Source organism: Chaetodon auriga, chromosome 13, assembly GCF_051107435.1.
Source record: "Chaetodon auriga isolate fChaAug3 chromosome 13, fChaAug3.hap1, whole genome shotgun sequence".
In the NCBI taxonomy this organism is placed as follows: Eukaryota; Metazoa; Chordata; class Actinopteri; order Chaetodontiformes; family Chaetodontidae; genus Chaetodon; species Chaetodon auriga.
In genome coordinates, this window is record NC_135086.1 from 18024350 (window position 1) to 18040011 (window position 15662).

Sequence of the window (15662 nt, forward strand, 5' to 3'; positions counted from 1 at the left end):
ACGTTCAAATCACACCCTTGTCATTCCCTCTGCTTTTAACCTTAAAGGAGGAGATTCCAAGGCCACCCAAAGGCGTGGCGTCAGACAACAATCAAAGAACAGTCCTACTCTCTCTCTCACTAGATTTTTCTCTGTCAACAGCAGTCGTACCTTATTCATAATTGTTCTGCTATTTGAAGGTTGGAAAAAATGGAATTGGGTGGAGGTGCTGAAGGACCTGCAATTCAACTTAGGTGTCAAGGCAGCACAGCTGCGAAGTGGGTGTGGGATTTGTACTTCTTTATCCTACAGTAGCACTGAACCTAATGTAATATGATTTAATGGAGATCTCAATTTTTAAAGAGTTTAGGCACAATCACTGTGACATAATGCAAGTAGAACTGTAATATATCTCTATAGATCTTTGGTGGAGATACATGATTGATTTGCCACTTTAATTCAACATGAGAAACAGGTCCCTGCAAAGTATTATCCTGCATTATAAATATGTATTAATATCCTGTTGACTTTTTAATACAATACCTGCCTGACGGTGGAGTGAACAAATAACACCTGTATGCTAATAAAAGTAATGATTTTCAGTCTCAGGTTCTAGAATCAATCATCACTTGCTGAGGTCCAGCAAATGTCATAATATCTGAAATAAGGACTTATGGGTCTCACGACAGCCTTAAGTACTGAAACCTTGAATGAATCATTTACTAAATTGCAATTAGGTACATATCATTATTGAGACAAAGCCATTTGATTACCTGTTATATGTCATGGCTACAGCAGTTTAAGGAAATGTGGGACTCTTTGATAAATCATCAGAAGTGCTCATAAAACTTGAGTGACAATCACTCTTGAACTAAACGTCAGTAAATGCTGTTCATTGTCACCGTCTGTGACAGCGAGCTTCATTATAGTGGGAGTGCCGTGTTTTGGATGGCAAAAGGTATGAAAGGTGCATAGCAAGCTGGGGTGTGACAACATGATACTGAGAGGTGAACCCCTCCTAGTCAGGACTGACAGCACGAAAGGAATGCAGACATCTTTTCAATCAGCAAAGTATTAGTGTCACCAGGCCAAGTCTAATATTTAATAGAAAGATACATCAGTATCCACAAGCATGGCTGAATGTCACATTTAAAAGGAGCCAAGTCATAGAAATGAACTTTAAGCAACAAAATAATAACATTCAAGCTCAAGTTTAGCATTCTGCCATTAAGACACAGCTGGGAAGTCTTAAAGTGAAGTAATCAACAATAATCTCCAGCCCCGTTTATGGAGGCATAAATTCAAGTGGAAATGACTAACACTGGGTGGCGATAGAGCTGTACGGAAATGACAATACTGGTTGCACAACTCTATTAAAATAAATAAATAAATAAATAAATAAATAAATAAAACAAGTTGCTCAGGGCAATACATGTCCTGATCATTTGACAGGCAGTTAGTCAAAACAACTGAAATGAGTGTGACCTATTCTATTTTGGTGACTGAAAGAGATAGTAGTGAGTATGAAAGTCACACCGGCTTTGGAAACAATGTGTGTTTCATTCACACGCAGAAAAACAAAGTGACACAATAATTCTGCCCTTAGTTATGAACATCAACACGCCAACCTGTCTGGACTGCCAGTCAGAGGTGTCGTGTCAGGACGACCGATGACTCACTTTCATATCATTCCAAGTTGATCTAGACTTTTACCCCAAGCCCAGTTCCTGGACGTGTGTACACCAACTGGATTTCATCTCGGCCAGTTCAACTCACGTTTGTGACATTCTTGCCTGACCTATGGTGTCATCTTGGCCCAGATATCTCACCCCTCCTCCCTTCATTTGTCCTAACAGGACAGAGCTGAGACAACCAGGGGTGAAATGGCCTCCAGATGTGGCTGCATTTTCAGGTGACACAGTCCAACGGCAAATGTCTTTTTATAACCTTTGACCGAAAGTCCACTAAGAGAAGAAGTCCATTGATGTCAGCAGTTTGTGATCCCGCACCTCTGATTTTACAAGACACTTCAGCTGAGCTGCTTTTCATTTCCAATATTTCATACTGAAATCCCAACAGGGCTGTCCCTCAGTTTTATGTTGATAAATTCCTCTTCGGTCACATGTCATCAGTGATACATGATGGCACTCGGATACTGCGCATGGTAATCTCTGAATGTTTCCTGGGTTGCTATGAGAAGAGACTGTAGACCGACCCCTCTCTTGTCATTGGGCCATTGCAGTGCCTCACAGCCAATAAAGCACCACTAAGGCCTGTGTATATCTCTTTCTCTATTTCCCCCTCTCCCTCAACAAATGTGCACGCACATCCCCAACTACAAAAACCTGTACCACCTTTTTAAAAAGATGACATTAAATAGAAGTTGTACGTTAGGGAGAGATTCAGCAAGATGAAGCAGTTTGGACATTTTTCTTGCAAACAATGTGTTGACGAATGTACTCAGTGTGACATACATGCATGAGTGACATTTCATGCACATGTCTGTGAAGTACCTGCTGCCTCTGCTTTCTGTGTCCACCTTTGCATTGCAGCGTGTTTTGGCCTTTACTGCCATTTTGACTGATGTTAGCAAACACACAGTGACTCCTAGTTTCCCCCTGCAGTCTTCCTGCTCCTCCTGCACCCTAGATCCTGTCAGAAGCTGAAAATGTATGACTGTCATCAAAACCTGCATGTTGCATCACTGAGGCACATCAGTGTGCCTATGCAATTTGACTTTTGGGCCTAAATAAACATGCAGTGCATCTATTATCTGGAGGTAGATGGAGCAGCAAGGGCCTGCTCACTCATGAAGACCACTGTGCCTGTATCATATAACCAAAGGATGGCTGCAATTCTTGTGCAAACTCATAAGTAGTTTTAGCAGGCAATATTTCACAGTTACATAGTGGTCTCTGGAGAGGGAAGCACAGTGCTCACACTGACCATCATCCCAGCTGCTATCCATGGAGCAATACTTACTGGACTGTGAATGATAGCAGATAAGAAACTAGGGAATCAGAGGCCTAAAATAACAGTGTTTTTAAAGGTCAAGTCGGTGTTTCATGCTGATTTCAAAGCACAGAATCGCTTATAAAAGTATGTAAATGTGCCAATTTTAGATCAAACTGGGAGGGGCTCTGGATGGACCTCTATAAATTAAATGTTGAGATGCAAACTGTGGACAGTTTACAACAGCCTCGATGTGTCCGTCTACTATGTGTATTCCATCATTCTCTTCCACGATTGTGTTTAAAAATGAATTGTGTATCGGTATAAGCATACACGGGGAGGAAATTGTTCAAATAAATCAATGATAGCATCGCCCGGTTTTAGTCGTATGAAAATATCCCGGCATGCTAGCGACGCAAGACTCAGGCAGGGAGGGGAGGGATGATGGAGCTAAGATGGCAGCCCAACTGAGGGTGCTGCCTCTCTGGGGTCAAGAAATATTCAAGGAACGAATGAAACCGAAACACGACAAGGCGATCCTTGGAAATTAACGTTGACGATTCTGCTATTGCACAAGAAAATGTGTTATGGCTTGAGGAGCGATGTTTTCAGGAGACGAGCACCGTGTTGACGCTGTGGCCGGATCGGAAGACCATACGCTGTAGCTGCACCACCAGATTGGCTACAATTTGCGTTTCTAATAACCGGGGACCGTGGATGCTATTTGTGGTATTTCTGCGACTTAGAATGGACAAATAATGTGACATGTGGCGGATTTAATGACAAGTGGGTTCCATCTGATGGCTAGATATTATCTAGCTGTGATATCTTTTGTGTGATATATGCATTGTTCTCCAAAACGATGATGTGTGCTGCTGCGGCAGCGGCCGCCGGTGGAGGGATTCTGCCCTCCTCATCGCCGTCGATGGGGCTGGGTGTCAGGGTCATTTCTGGAGCAGGAGCCGATCTCTCCACCATTGGTTCGGGAATGGGTTCTTGTCCGACACCCGGAGCCCAGTCGGATTGTCGGACTCGGTACCAGCTTTTACTCTCAGGGCGAGCTCTGGCCGAAAGATACAGGCGGATTTATACCACCGCCATCAACGATAAAGAGCAAGGGATAAATCAAGGAAGGTGAGTGGCAGACGTGGAAAATATAAATATCGCAGATGCTGGTCTGTCATTTCTGGGGCTAGCTGCGCTAACGTCCGTAAGCTAACATTAACCCCTTACTTAACGGTACGTCTGTGAACATCAGCTAATGTTACACCTAAGTTAATTGTGCTACACGATTCTTGGGTTAGTCGGACTTCTGTAACATAAATCATTGTTTTGACAACAAACAACGAGCCAGGAGCTCCATAATTTGGGTGCATTTTCATGCGGGGGTCAGCTTACTGAATAGCATTTTGGCTTTGACTTCCCTAGCTTATCGGATAGTGCTAAGCTAACGTTACGTTAAGTCCAGTGTTACGCGAGCGGTTTGCGCTCTGGCTGCTCTACGCATTCAGTTATCGTTCAGCGTTGACTTACTGAAATAAAATGAATACCCACTGAGGTCACAACGACCCGAAAAAGCGCATTATTTATATCCAAAACAAGCTAGCTGGCTAACTGTCATGACAGCAGTTTGTCAATTTGTTTAGAGCAATAACGTTAGCTGCTGCCGGAGCCAGCTAAACGTAAACAAACGTGCTCCTCGTGTAATACTGACATTTTTTGTTAAACATCTTTAAACGGACACTGCTTGAGCTGTCGCCATATTTGTATCACCAAGTCTTTTAATATAATTTGTTGTAGTGAGTTGTGTGTATTTAGGCCCAGCGGCGTCACTGTTTCGACAGCTAACTAACGTTAACTGACGTTGAGGAGCATCAGCCCTTCCCCAGGTCACCTGAATGTAAACCAGCCATTTATTTTAAAAGACGCTGGAAGATAATAATGGCCAGACATTCACGTGAACGCATCATAAACACAGCGTATTGCTCTTATACACACAATAGTGGACATGCATGGGTGAGGATGTGTTGGGAGGTGGATGAACTCATTTGCTTTTCTGGCATGAGCGGGCAGTACAGTTACGTCATTCCAGTCAGTCTGTCAGGTTGTAGACTGAGAGCTGGATGATTGCAGCATCCTCCCTCACAAACTGAACTGTTCTTCTCAGCCCTACATTTACGGTGCCCAGCGTTCAGCATGGGCTGTTCAAGTGTCTGACATTACTCTCAGTGCACTCAGCCAACTCCTGAATGCACAGGTCTGTACAAGTGTGCAAGAAGGAATAAAAAAATCAGCTGGTGCATCAAGAGTTTCAATGTTATCATGCTATTTAGAACTAACATCTGATTCCAGTCTGTCTTTGTTTATGTGATAGTGAAGTGTCTTGCAGTTGTTTATGCTTAAGATGCAACTTGCACACACAGATACATACAAGCTGGAGGGAACTGTTTTGGGAGCAAGTGCCAGTCTTTTTTTTCTCTCTCTTATGGGTTTGTTGATATTTTCTTTCTATTGTAAATATCAGTGTTTGTCTGATTTTGTAGCCTGATTAATATCCTGACATCACCGCTTATGAAACAGCTGATCAGCGGCACATTTAAGATGTATTGCTTTTCTGTATTTAGTAGTGAGCAATAATGATTACCAGTTCGTGGACTGCCTTTCTGTTTTTAGGTGTTTGTGGTCCCTAGCAGTTGTCATTGGCAGCCCAATTTGCAAGTAAAATTTGACATTAAAAAGCTCCATGCAAAACACAGATTTCAGAGAGAGTTCAAAAGCATTTATGGATTTTCTGCGAAGTCAAATTACTGAGTAACAGTTTGGTGACAACAGCTACACTCTGACAGTGATAGACGTTGGCTCCTCTGTCGGGGTGAAAAAGTGAAAATGAGATCACCATTAAGACACCAGGAATGGATTTAAACAAATGCAAGGATAAACAGTTAGTTTTTTCCAACATCATGACTGGCTTGAAGAAGAATGTGTTGATGACGAGTATCTTACCTCCCGTTCTCATCACATCATCACATGTATAATGCAGTCAACATGTCTTGAATGTCATGCTGTGTGTATGCCGAAGCGTACAGTGGCCTGTGTATTGCAATACTGAGTGATCACTATGTACTTTCAGGGGAAAGAAGGCCTTGAGTAAGAAGAAACTGAAAAGGCGGCAGAAGGTGAAGTCAAAAGTAAAATCAAGAACAAAGGTAAGAGACCAGCAGCCAATTGTCCCAGAATATTACACGTGTCCTTCTGTGTAATGCTGCTATTGCTGTATTTATATTTGGATGTTGTTAATAGATATGTTCACAGGGGTTGTAAGGACAAGGCTGCATTTTACAATTGCTGTTTTTAAAACATTGCAGTATTTATTAAATTAAATTACCATGGCTCTCGACAAATACATGATACATAATACCACAGAATATATGTCCTTGATTCAAAAAGAAATTAGGATGCTGTGTAAAACATAATACAACAGAATAGGATACTTTGCTAATCCTTTTTGATGTGTACTGAATTGTCAACAGTACAAAGACAATATATTTCATGTTTTTCCTCATCAGCTTTATCGATTTTTGTGAATATCTGCTTATTCTGAATTTAATGCAACGACACGTTTCAAACAAGTTGGGTCAGGAGCAACTAAAGACTGTGAAAGATGTGGAATGCTCCAAAAACACCTGTTTGGAACATTCCACAGGTAATCAGGTTGATTGGTAACAGGTGATAGTATCATGATTGGGTATGAAAGGGGCATCCTGGAAAGACTCAGTCGATCACAAGCAAGGATGGAGAGAGGTTCACCACTTTGTGAACACATGATTGTATGAAGGAGATTACTACATGGACTCAGGAACAGTTTGGTTTTGTTTATTTGCAAATGACTGCATTCTGTTTTTGTATTTATGTTTTACTTGGCATTGCAACTTTTTTCTAATCAAGGTTGTAAATTGTTTATATTAAATGACGAGTAGATGCAATATCTATAGGGGGGCATAGTCGCACCCAACATTATTGGTACTTTTTAAAGCATTTCATAGACATCTTTAAATATCTACTACCTGATGTATTTTACGTTGTCTCTATATATTAATAAGAACAATATGGGTGACAGTTTTAATTTGCTACTGTCAGCTGGTTTGACTCTCTGCTGAATGAGTTTAACAGATTGATGATAGAATTAAGGATAATGTTCGATTCTCTGCAGTCCTGAAGGTGGTGGGCAGAAACCTTATTTTCATTGGCTGGGCTGGTCAGGTGCCAGGAAGCCTATCCACACATGAGGCTGGAGACGTGGATAGGCACAGTGTGAGACACATGGGAGTGGCTCTGGCTTGTGCATGATGGCCTGTTGCCGAGCGACCTAATATGGTCCACATCTCCACGGCAACAGTTGCCTGCCTCCATCTCCTTCATCCAAAGAGGCAACCTAGTCTTTATCAGTGGATGTGGTTGTGTTTTTGCTTGTCCCGCAGGCCTTGCATGGACAACATAGGCTAACTCGTCAATCCTCAAGTTATGGCAGCAAATATAATCCACTCACATTATATTGACTCATGTCTTTGCTGTGTTTCTCTGAGAGTGAGCGAGTAGCCTTCCCTGCGGTTGGGCTGTAAGACTGTTAGATTTAACTATATCATACTGATTTCTGTCCCAGCAGCTTGGCAAGCTAAAGCAAAAGTGATAATTGTAAAAGTAGCAGAGAGGGACAGAGGCCCTGCTGCTCTGTCACCTCAAAACTATGCCAGACAGGAAATTCAATGTACACTGGCCCAGTCGGTTCACTTCTCTTCAGGCTGACTTGGTCAGTGAGCTGATGTCCTGGAAAAGCAGAAGAAACACTAAAGAGACAGAGAGTGGAGTGGTAGGCAAGGCTGGGTGACAGGCAGGCATGATAACGTGGCCAGTTGCATGGGCAGTCATGCTTTATTTGTGTGTGTTGTACTCGTTCTAGTGCCGTCAAGCCTCTCACACCGGCACAGTCGGACAGGAGTGTGCTTTGAAAGGGTCTCTCCTTTTGTCTGCGTCATGTGAAAGTGGAGTCACAACAAAAGGCAATTTGGGTCTCATCATCCCAATAAAGATGGTGATGTAACGTGTTGTGTACGAGCAGTGCCAGGCCTTTACTCTGCAGTCTGTCACGATACCCATATTGTAGTATCTGCAGAACATTATTTGCCTCCTGTTTTTCAGCTAGTTATTCCAATTAGTGAAAGGTTAGGCAGCGAAAACCAGTTAGCTGTGATCATAATTAAAAAAGATGCAAGGACGTACCCATCCACCTTCTGCATATCTTACCTTTTTGTGGTACTGTAGATGTGTCACACTACTTTCTGTATTTAAACTGAATATTGCAGGTCATTTCTAATGCAAAATAGCTGCATGTGAACACAATTTATAGAAGACAAGACATGATTTTGTGTAGTCAAAGGCTGAGTCTGAGTAAAGACAGGCATGGTCTGTCTTTGACATCATGAGGGATCATTGGATGAATATTAAGGGTTTTAATAGTCTCTCATTACGTATTTATTCATTTGATGTGGTCACGCAAACTAGCAATCACTCCGCCTTGAGCTTCTGCTTTGGACGACAGCTTTTATTTTCCCCCCCTCATTTTTCCGCTAAGCCAGCAATCTGAAATGTGTAGCTGTCTAAGTGTGGTCAGGGTTTCTATAGCTCTCCGAAGCTCTTCGATGGCCATTAAACCAGCAGTGAAGTGCAGACCGAAACAGAAAACAGAACATCAGGTGAGCAGCATGTTTGCGTGATGGGTCGGTGCTATAACAAAGTGTGAAGAAAGCACAGAACATCAGCAGCTCATTGCATGTTTCTGTCTGCCTTTGCTAATGTGCATCCTGACGTCGCTTGAAGGTTTCAGCTTTAACGACAAGCTTCTGATGATTTGCTCAGCTTTAAATCGGGAGCTGTCAACTCTCGTTCGACCTGTCCCTTACAGTTTTCACCAGCGGCACGAAGACCTCGTTTCAGCTGCTTCATGTTCCGTTTACAAGATCAGATGTAGCGGAACATATCAGAAATTGTCGATTGTGACGAAAGGGATGTTCACCCAAAATTGAAACATCCATCGCAAACAGTCTGGAGGCGTGGAGCTGGAAAGACTTGGGTGTGTAACAGAGTGTTGAAAGATGCTGTCCAGTTGCATGATGGAAATTGCAAGATCCATCATTTTTGGAGTTAAGAAGTAAAAGTCAGGATATAATTGCTTCAGATAATGTTGTTGATGATGATGATGATAGAATTGGATTCAGCTGTGGCCTTGTGAAGGATTGTATCTGTATATTACGCTTCAAATGAGGAGCACATATCCCAGCAAATTTCTGTCATCATAGGCCTACATACAGTATCATTAATATACATTTATAACATTTTTTTATAGTCAAAGTTATATTTCAGTAAAATGCTGAAAGTGTTGTCAATCATCATCAATCTTTTTGTACATTTACTGATATATGAGGTTGGATCTAAATGTGTATTGTCCTCTCTCTTGTGTAAACATGCAGCCCAAAGTCATTTATTTGTACAAATCTGTAAGATGATTTTACCAGAATGCGTAACTGTTCCACTGCAGCTCTGCACAGTCCGGCTGAGACACTGGATATGTATGGTTAATTTATTGGATATATAACACGTCTGGCATTTGTAACAAACCAAGCCGCTTTACAATCTGTTGAAAATTCAACAAGTTATGATGATTTTAATCCTGGACAGACCTCCTGCCTCAGCATGCATGGCTTCCCCTGTGCTGCGGATCCCTAGGAATTGTGGGAATTGGTGTTGGCTGTATGGATTTTGCACAGCAGGGACATAATTTTTAAGCTCCTGATAGACTTTGTCAACCGAGGAGAATAGCGATGTGCCCTCTATGCACATGCAGGCAAACACACAAACCCCTGCCTCCTACAAACAAGCAGCTCTGACATGAAATACTCAGAATATTCGACAAATCAACCACCACAATCTTATTAGGGACCCTCCTCGTGGGTATGGGCCAGAAAGGCTGAGGTTCCTGTCTCACATGCTCAGCTGCAGCATGCAGTGTTTTGGTCTCTACTCCACCCTTTTGTTTTCCTGTCATCTCCCCAGAAACCCATTATCTCTCCTTTGCTTTATAGGTTTGGGTTATTACAGCATCTCTCTGTTTTAAATCATTTGAAATGCTCTTTCCAGGCGATGTGCCCCTTTGCGAATGCTCTGCAGTCACTTTGTGACAAATGCTGCTCCAGCAGGCAGGCAGGCAGGAGCGCCGTAGACAGTGCTCGTGGATGAGAGGGCAGCTCATATCCTCCCCACTGGTTTGAGCTGAGAATGAGTGACCTCTCTACCCAAATAGATGACATCACCTCTGTGATTGTGATGCCAAAAGCGCAACACTGCAAGAGAGGCACAGTGGATCAATAGGATTCTCTGGAGGTAGCGCAGGACTGTAGTTAAAAATGCCTTGCTCGGTGGGATGGAGAAAGCTTATCAGTTAGCTTATCACGTTTCTCTGTGGAGTGTTGTTTCTCTAATCTTAATGATTATTTGGTTGTAAGTGCTTAAGCTTTGCTGTAATGATTTTATTGTAAATTTTCCCCATCTGACTTGTCCAGCTTATTTATATTTACATGGTGCACTGGCGGTAAAACTCTTCCTCGTAGTATAAAGCAATACAATACAACACCGCCAGTAACTAAAGCCTCCCAAAATGACCATTAAAGTGGCTTTAACCAGCATTTTACAACACTCATGTATGAAATGATGATGTGAAAACAGTGTGGCAGTGCGAGAGGGGTTGCTTGTCGTGTCAAACTCCAGAGAATTATCGCTGAAATTTGCAGCTTTATAGCGAGTCTCAACTCATTGTTTCCAGTGTGAAGGCTGCTGTGAAGTGAAGGTTATTATTATTTATTCACTGAAATAAATAAAACCAAGCGTTGACTGAGTGATGCTTTCAGTTCCTCACATAAATTCACTCCTTTGGCTGAAATACATTGTTCTTTAGCTTTAGTTCTTTAGTTAACTTTGAACTCACTCTCAAATCGTAAAGGCTTTGTCTCTTCTTAGACAACTTTCTGAGACTTCCAGGTAGTAATTGAATTTTTTACTTTGTACTTTTTCGACGCACACATTAAGCAATTACCACAGTGGAGCATTTAGCAGCTAAAGAGCCGGATGTTTCCCTCTGGAGTTGGAAGAGACCAAAAACAGAGCTGAAGGACACTGAATGTTGGACCAGAGTTTGCCAGCTGGCCAGAAAACAGGGCTTCAAATGAAAGCTAATATTTCTCCCTAAGTGCCCAAAATATAAAATAGGCAACAGTCAGCTAATAACGTGATCCTATGTCAATGCTGTGTTCAAGTTTAAGTTGAAAACCGTCTGCAGTGGTTATGTAAAACGTTGGGTAAGCCATGTTGTAACAGCGATGTCTGTGTGGAGCTGATCTCGAAACACTCGCCAAGCTCAGTGTGTACAAAAGTGAGCTTCCTGAGGAGTCAAAGAAAAAGGAGGCGTCATTTCATGTCACGACTGTGTCACTGACTAGACATGAGGACAATGACAGAAACCGATTGCATAAAGCAGAACTGTGTTGAGCCGAGGTTTTACACTCCCAACCCATTGTAGTTATATAATTTTGTTTCAAGACAAACGTAACAGCGAACATCTGCCTCGAGTCCCTTAGGTTTAGATTTGGGAGCTTCTGCCTCAGATGTGATTTTCCTTGCAAAGCCAAAGAAAATCAGATGAAAAATTAGCCTACTTGTTGGGGTCGCTCGGGACTTTCTTCAGTTAGATGTGATATAGAATAGACATTGCTGTTTATAAATGAGAATCCAGCAAAAAAAAAAAAAAATATATATATATCATACTTGTGGTCACCAAGAAAAGGTTTTGCTCATCTTGCTGACCACCCACCACTCTTGTTTTTCCACAGGCTGAGAGTCTGGATGGAGCCCTCTGTGTGCCGGACATCAAGCTGCACAGCAACCCATCTGCATTCAATGTCTACTGCAACGTGCGGCACTGTGTGCTGGACTGGCAGCAGAGAGAGGCCTCCCTAGCGCTGGCTTCCAGGAGCTCGGTGCAGAGCGGCGACTCAGACAGTGAGGAGGAGGAAGAGTACCGCGAGCCAGCCGTGAAGCTGCCAAAGGTGTGAACGGGCTATAGTACTGGCTGCTTGTGTGGTGGTAGTAGTGCACAGTATCAAGGCGAGAGCCAGCCTGTGCTCTTTATCTGCAACAATCCTTCATCTCCCTGGGCTTGTATGTAGGGCACATCCTTTTTATTGTTGTAGTATTTGGAGGCACTTTAACAGAGGTTTGAAACCCCCATCCCCTCCCTCTTCTACTGTGAGCCTACTTGTTTATCTCTATTACTCAGGGCTGTCGGCTTTTATTTGAAAAGTCAACTATTTCTCGTAAAAGGCGACGTCCTTCCTGCAAATCTGAGGAGTCACCTGTTCGCTTGTCATCCAAGTGCAGCAGCAGCAGCGCCGCAAATGAGCTGAACATCAATTGTACAACATAGTTTAGGATTAGGCAACAGTGATGCCTTCACGTTATCTGAATTATGCCCTACTTTTCTTTTTCTGTCATGCACTCTGGAGGCTCACTACAACAGGACAAATGTCTATACAGTGTGACAGCACAGTTATTGTGCAGTTCTGTGTTAGCAGCGTGCATAACAGTTTCAACTTTCTGCTCACTGTCATTGGTCAAGAGGTCACAGATGGATAGGTTTAATTTTGTAAACTAGGAACGCTTTGTCCATTTTATCCTCTAAATTAAATGCCTGCTGCCGATACAATATTTTGGGGTAGTTTAGTTTAAATTTCTGCTTGAATAACACTTGTTAACAAGACATGTGTTGAGATTTTTTGCTGTGTGTGTGTGCGCGTGTACTTGTGTATTTAAAAAAAGTAACACTGACAGAGTGCCTGTAAGCCTTGGCAAAATATAATGTCAGTTACATAAATTGATCAAGCTAGAATAAGTTTTTTAGAATCACTTTTCTGTCTTTTCCAATCGGCATTGGTCTCATCTACTGTTTGTCTCTTCTGTTGTGCTTTTGTCATTGGTTATACACTGATGCTGAGCTTTCATTTCACTGTTCCAAAACAAGTTCTTCGCTGAGACAGGAAGGAACATTAAAGCATTATTTGACTCACTAACGAGCCATACTGAGAGAGAGAACGACATCCTTTTCTAGGCCAAACTCCTTTGCCTGTCTCCCTTCCCCATGCACTCCAGCGGGTCTGTCATTATTCAAAATGTTAATAGTGGATGTTGAAGCGGGAGTAACTGTACATACTGCAGCCCCCCCAGCTAAATGTAGGTTGTTTGATGAGGCCTTGCTATTTAAAGAAATCATCCACTCCAAGAATCAGTTTAGCAGTTGTTTTTCAGTTCGAGTACTACAAGCTGAAAGTAGTGGACAGAAAGTGTTTTTTGTTTTTAAAACTGCTTCTATGCACAATGTCAGTTTGTCTCATCTTCATTTGCCGTGCAAAGTGGTAATCACAGCTTACCGAGCCCGACTTGGACCGCGGTGTGACAGCATGACGTCCATTTGCTCGTAGAAACGTGTCTTTCTGTGTGTGTGCAGATCATCGGCATTGGGCTGTGTGGGGTATTTGAGCTGATTAAGGAGACTCGGTTCTCTCACCCCTCGCTGTGCCTGCGTAGCCTGCAGGCCTTGTTGGACATGCTGCAGGGACAACAGCCCGAGGGCTTTCAGACTGAGCCTCCTGATGTGCTGGGTAAGGCTGAAAAGGCGCACACATAAGAGTTTTTTCGGCACATGTGAACACAATGTATTTTCAAAAATATGTTCTTGCAACCTGATGATCATTTTGAGGCTGTAGTTAGATGCTGGTTTGTATTGGACTGCAGTATATTGTAATTTGTTTCAGATACTTTGTTCATCCTCTTTACAAATGTCTAACCTTCCCTCTGCTTCTATGCGTGCTCAGAGTCTCTTTTCCAGTTGTTGTTGGAGACCACGGTCCGGAGCACAGGACCCAATGACCCGACAGGACAGGCCATCACTGCTCTGTCCTGCGCCTGCCTCTTCAGTCTGGTCGTGGCCTGGGGTGACACCGGCAAAATCCTGCAGGCTGTCTCTGCCATCCTCACCAACAACGGCAGCCACGCCTGCCAGACGATACAGGTGATTAACCAATTTAAATTGGGCTGCATTTGGCGAACTGACTACGCTCTTCATGTTGAACTTTGCATCTCTTGGAGTAAGTTAAATACGAGTCAGCCAGTCCAAACTCTGCTTTGCACTTGGCTTGTTTTGTTATGCTCGGCTTTCCTGGCACGAGTAACTACAGATAATGAGATCTTACCTTTGTACTGACCACCTGTTCACACCACTGACTCACACTGAACAAACGTCTTTATCTCACAAGAGGAATTCCAGGTGACCCTGCTGTTTGTATTCAGTGAAGCACAAGCTGTATTGACATTGTTCTTTTATACGCAATTTGACTTGTCATGTCATCTAAACCACCTCCTTCAAGACATTTGTACCCGTCTATTATCCAAGCTTTTCCTTCAGATTAGTAAAAATGCTTTAGATCACCAAAGTGCATTTTAGAGGGGAAAAATACCCTCTGGCTCCTGCATGCATTCGCTGTGAGCAGAGAGACTCGGGAGTGTCTGGACTGCACAAATTGAGTTTTGGAAAATGTCAGGCCGCTGTTTGATTACATTACCCTTCCTGCATTCTTATGCCAATTAGCTGGTCTTCTGTTTGCTTCGATCTCTGGATCTCTAGCTTGTCCTCTCTCTCTTCTGTCTTTTTTTAAATTTCTCCCTCTTTAAAAACTAAAACTAACCTGCACAGTACATGCTTTCATGTAGGCTTTGCGACCACAAATGGTTTGCCTTTACCTGCATATGGATAAAATTCCTACACTTGACCAGGGCTGCGGAGGGATTTTATAGCCTCACACATTGATCCCCTATAGATGCAGGCCTGTGCGAGTGTGTGAGTGAGTGTGTAAGTGAATGTGTGTGTTTTTCCCGGTTGCTCATCTTTCAGGCATTGACTGGACTGTGAATCATCAGAATGGCAGGTGGGCTGACGGCCTGCACACGCCTCTGTGTTTGTTTGTGTGTGTGTTAATGGTGAGATCAGCCATGTGTGTGTTATACCCGCCATGGAAATGATGTGAGAAATATGTGTGTGTGTGAAAATGCATTCAGGTAAAATGAGAGTAAGGCGAACAGTACAGGACAGTAACTACAGTCTCAGTCAGAGAAGAACGCTCAGTAGCCAGTTCCCATCTGAAAACACACTCCATTATGTCACAGTAGAGGTTTGCCATCCTGCAATCTTCCAGCTCCTCATCTTCCTAAATCTCCCCAGGTGCCCACCATACTGAACGCGCTACAGAGGAGTGTACAGGCTGTCCTGGTGGGAAAGATTCAAATCCAGGACTGGTTTGGGAATGGCATCAAACGCGCAGCCCTGATGAACAAGTGGGTCCTGAAAGAGGTGGTCATTGACGAGGATGAGCGCTGTCTTCTACAGACTGATGGCTCCTTCCTCTACTTGCTCTGCAAGGACGGCCTCTACAAAGTGGGGTCTGGATACAGTGGCACTGTCAGGGTACGTCGCGCTCGAAGCTGCATGTTGGGTCTGCAAGGTTTATCATATAAACTGGCAACTGAGATGTATGTCTGTGTCTGATATATGCAAGAAAGTGGAGTGCTCGCAGCAG

The 15662-nt window shown here is 43.0% G+C and overlaps 1 protein-coding gene across 15 annotated transcripts in view; it reads left to right on the plus strand.

Moving 5' to 3' along the window:
* Positions 1-3354: 3354 nt before the first annotated feature.
* mycbp2 (MYC binding protein 2) overlaps positions 3355-15662 on the plus strand; it is a 56480-nt gene continuing 44172 nt past the window's right edge. For all 15 annotated transcript variants that reach the window (XM_076746818.1, XM_076746820.1, XM_076746825.1 and 12 more), the window contains exons 1-6: positions 3355-4065; positions 6062-6137; positions 11868-12083; positions 13538-13691; positions 13905-14101; positions 15308-15550. In XM_076746818.1, the coding sequence (XP_076602933.1) occupies positions 3794-4065; positions 6062-6137; positions 11868-12083; positions 13538-13691; positions 13905-14101; positions 15308-15550 (1158 nt within the window). In that variant the 5' untranslated portion in view covers positions 3355-3793. The remainder of the gene's footprint in view (positions 4066-6061; positions 6138-11867; positions 12084-13537; positions 13692-13904; positions 14102-15307; positions 15551-15662) is intronic.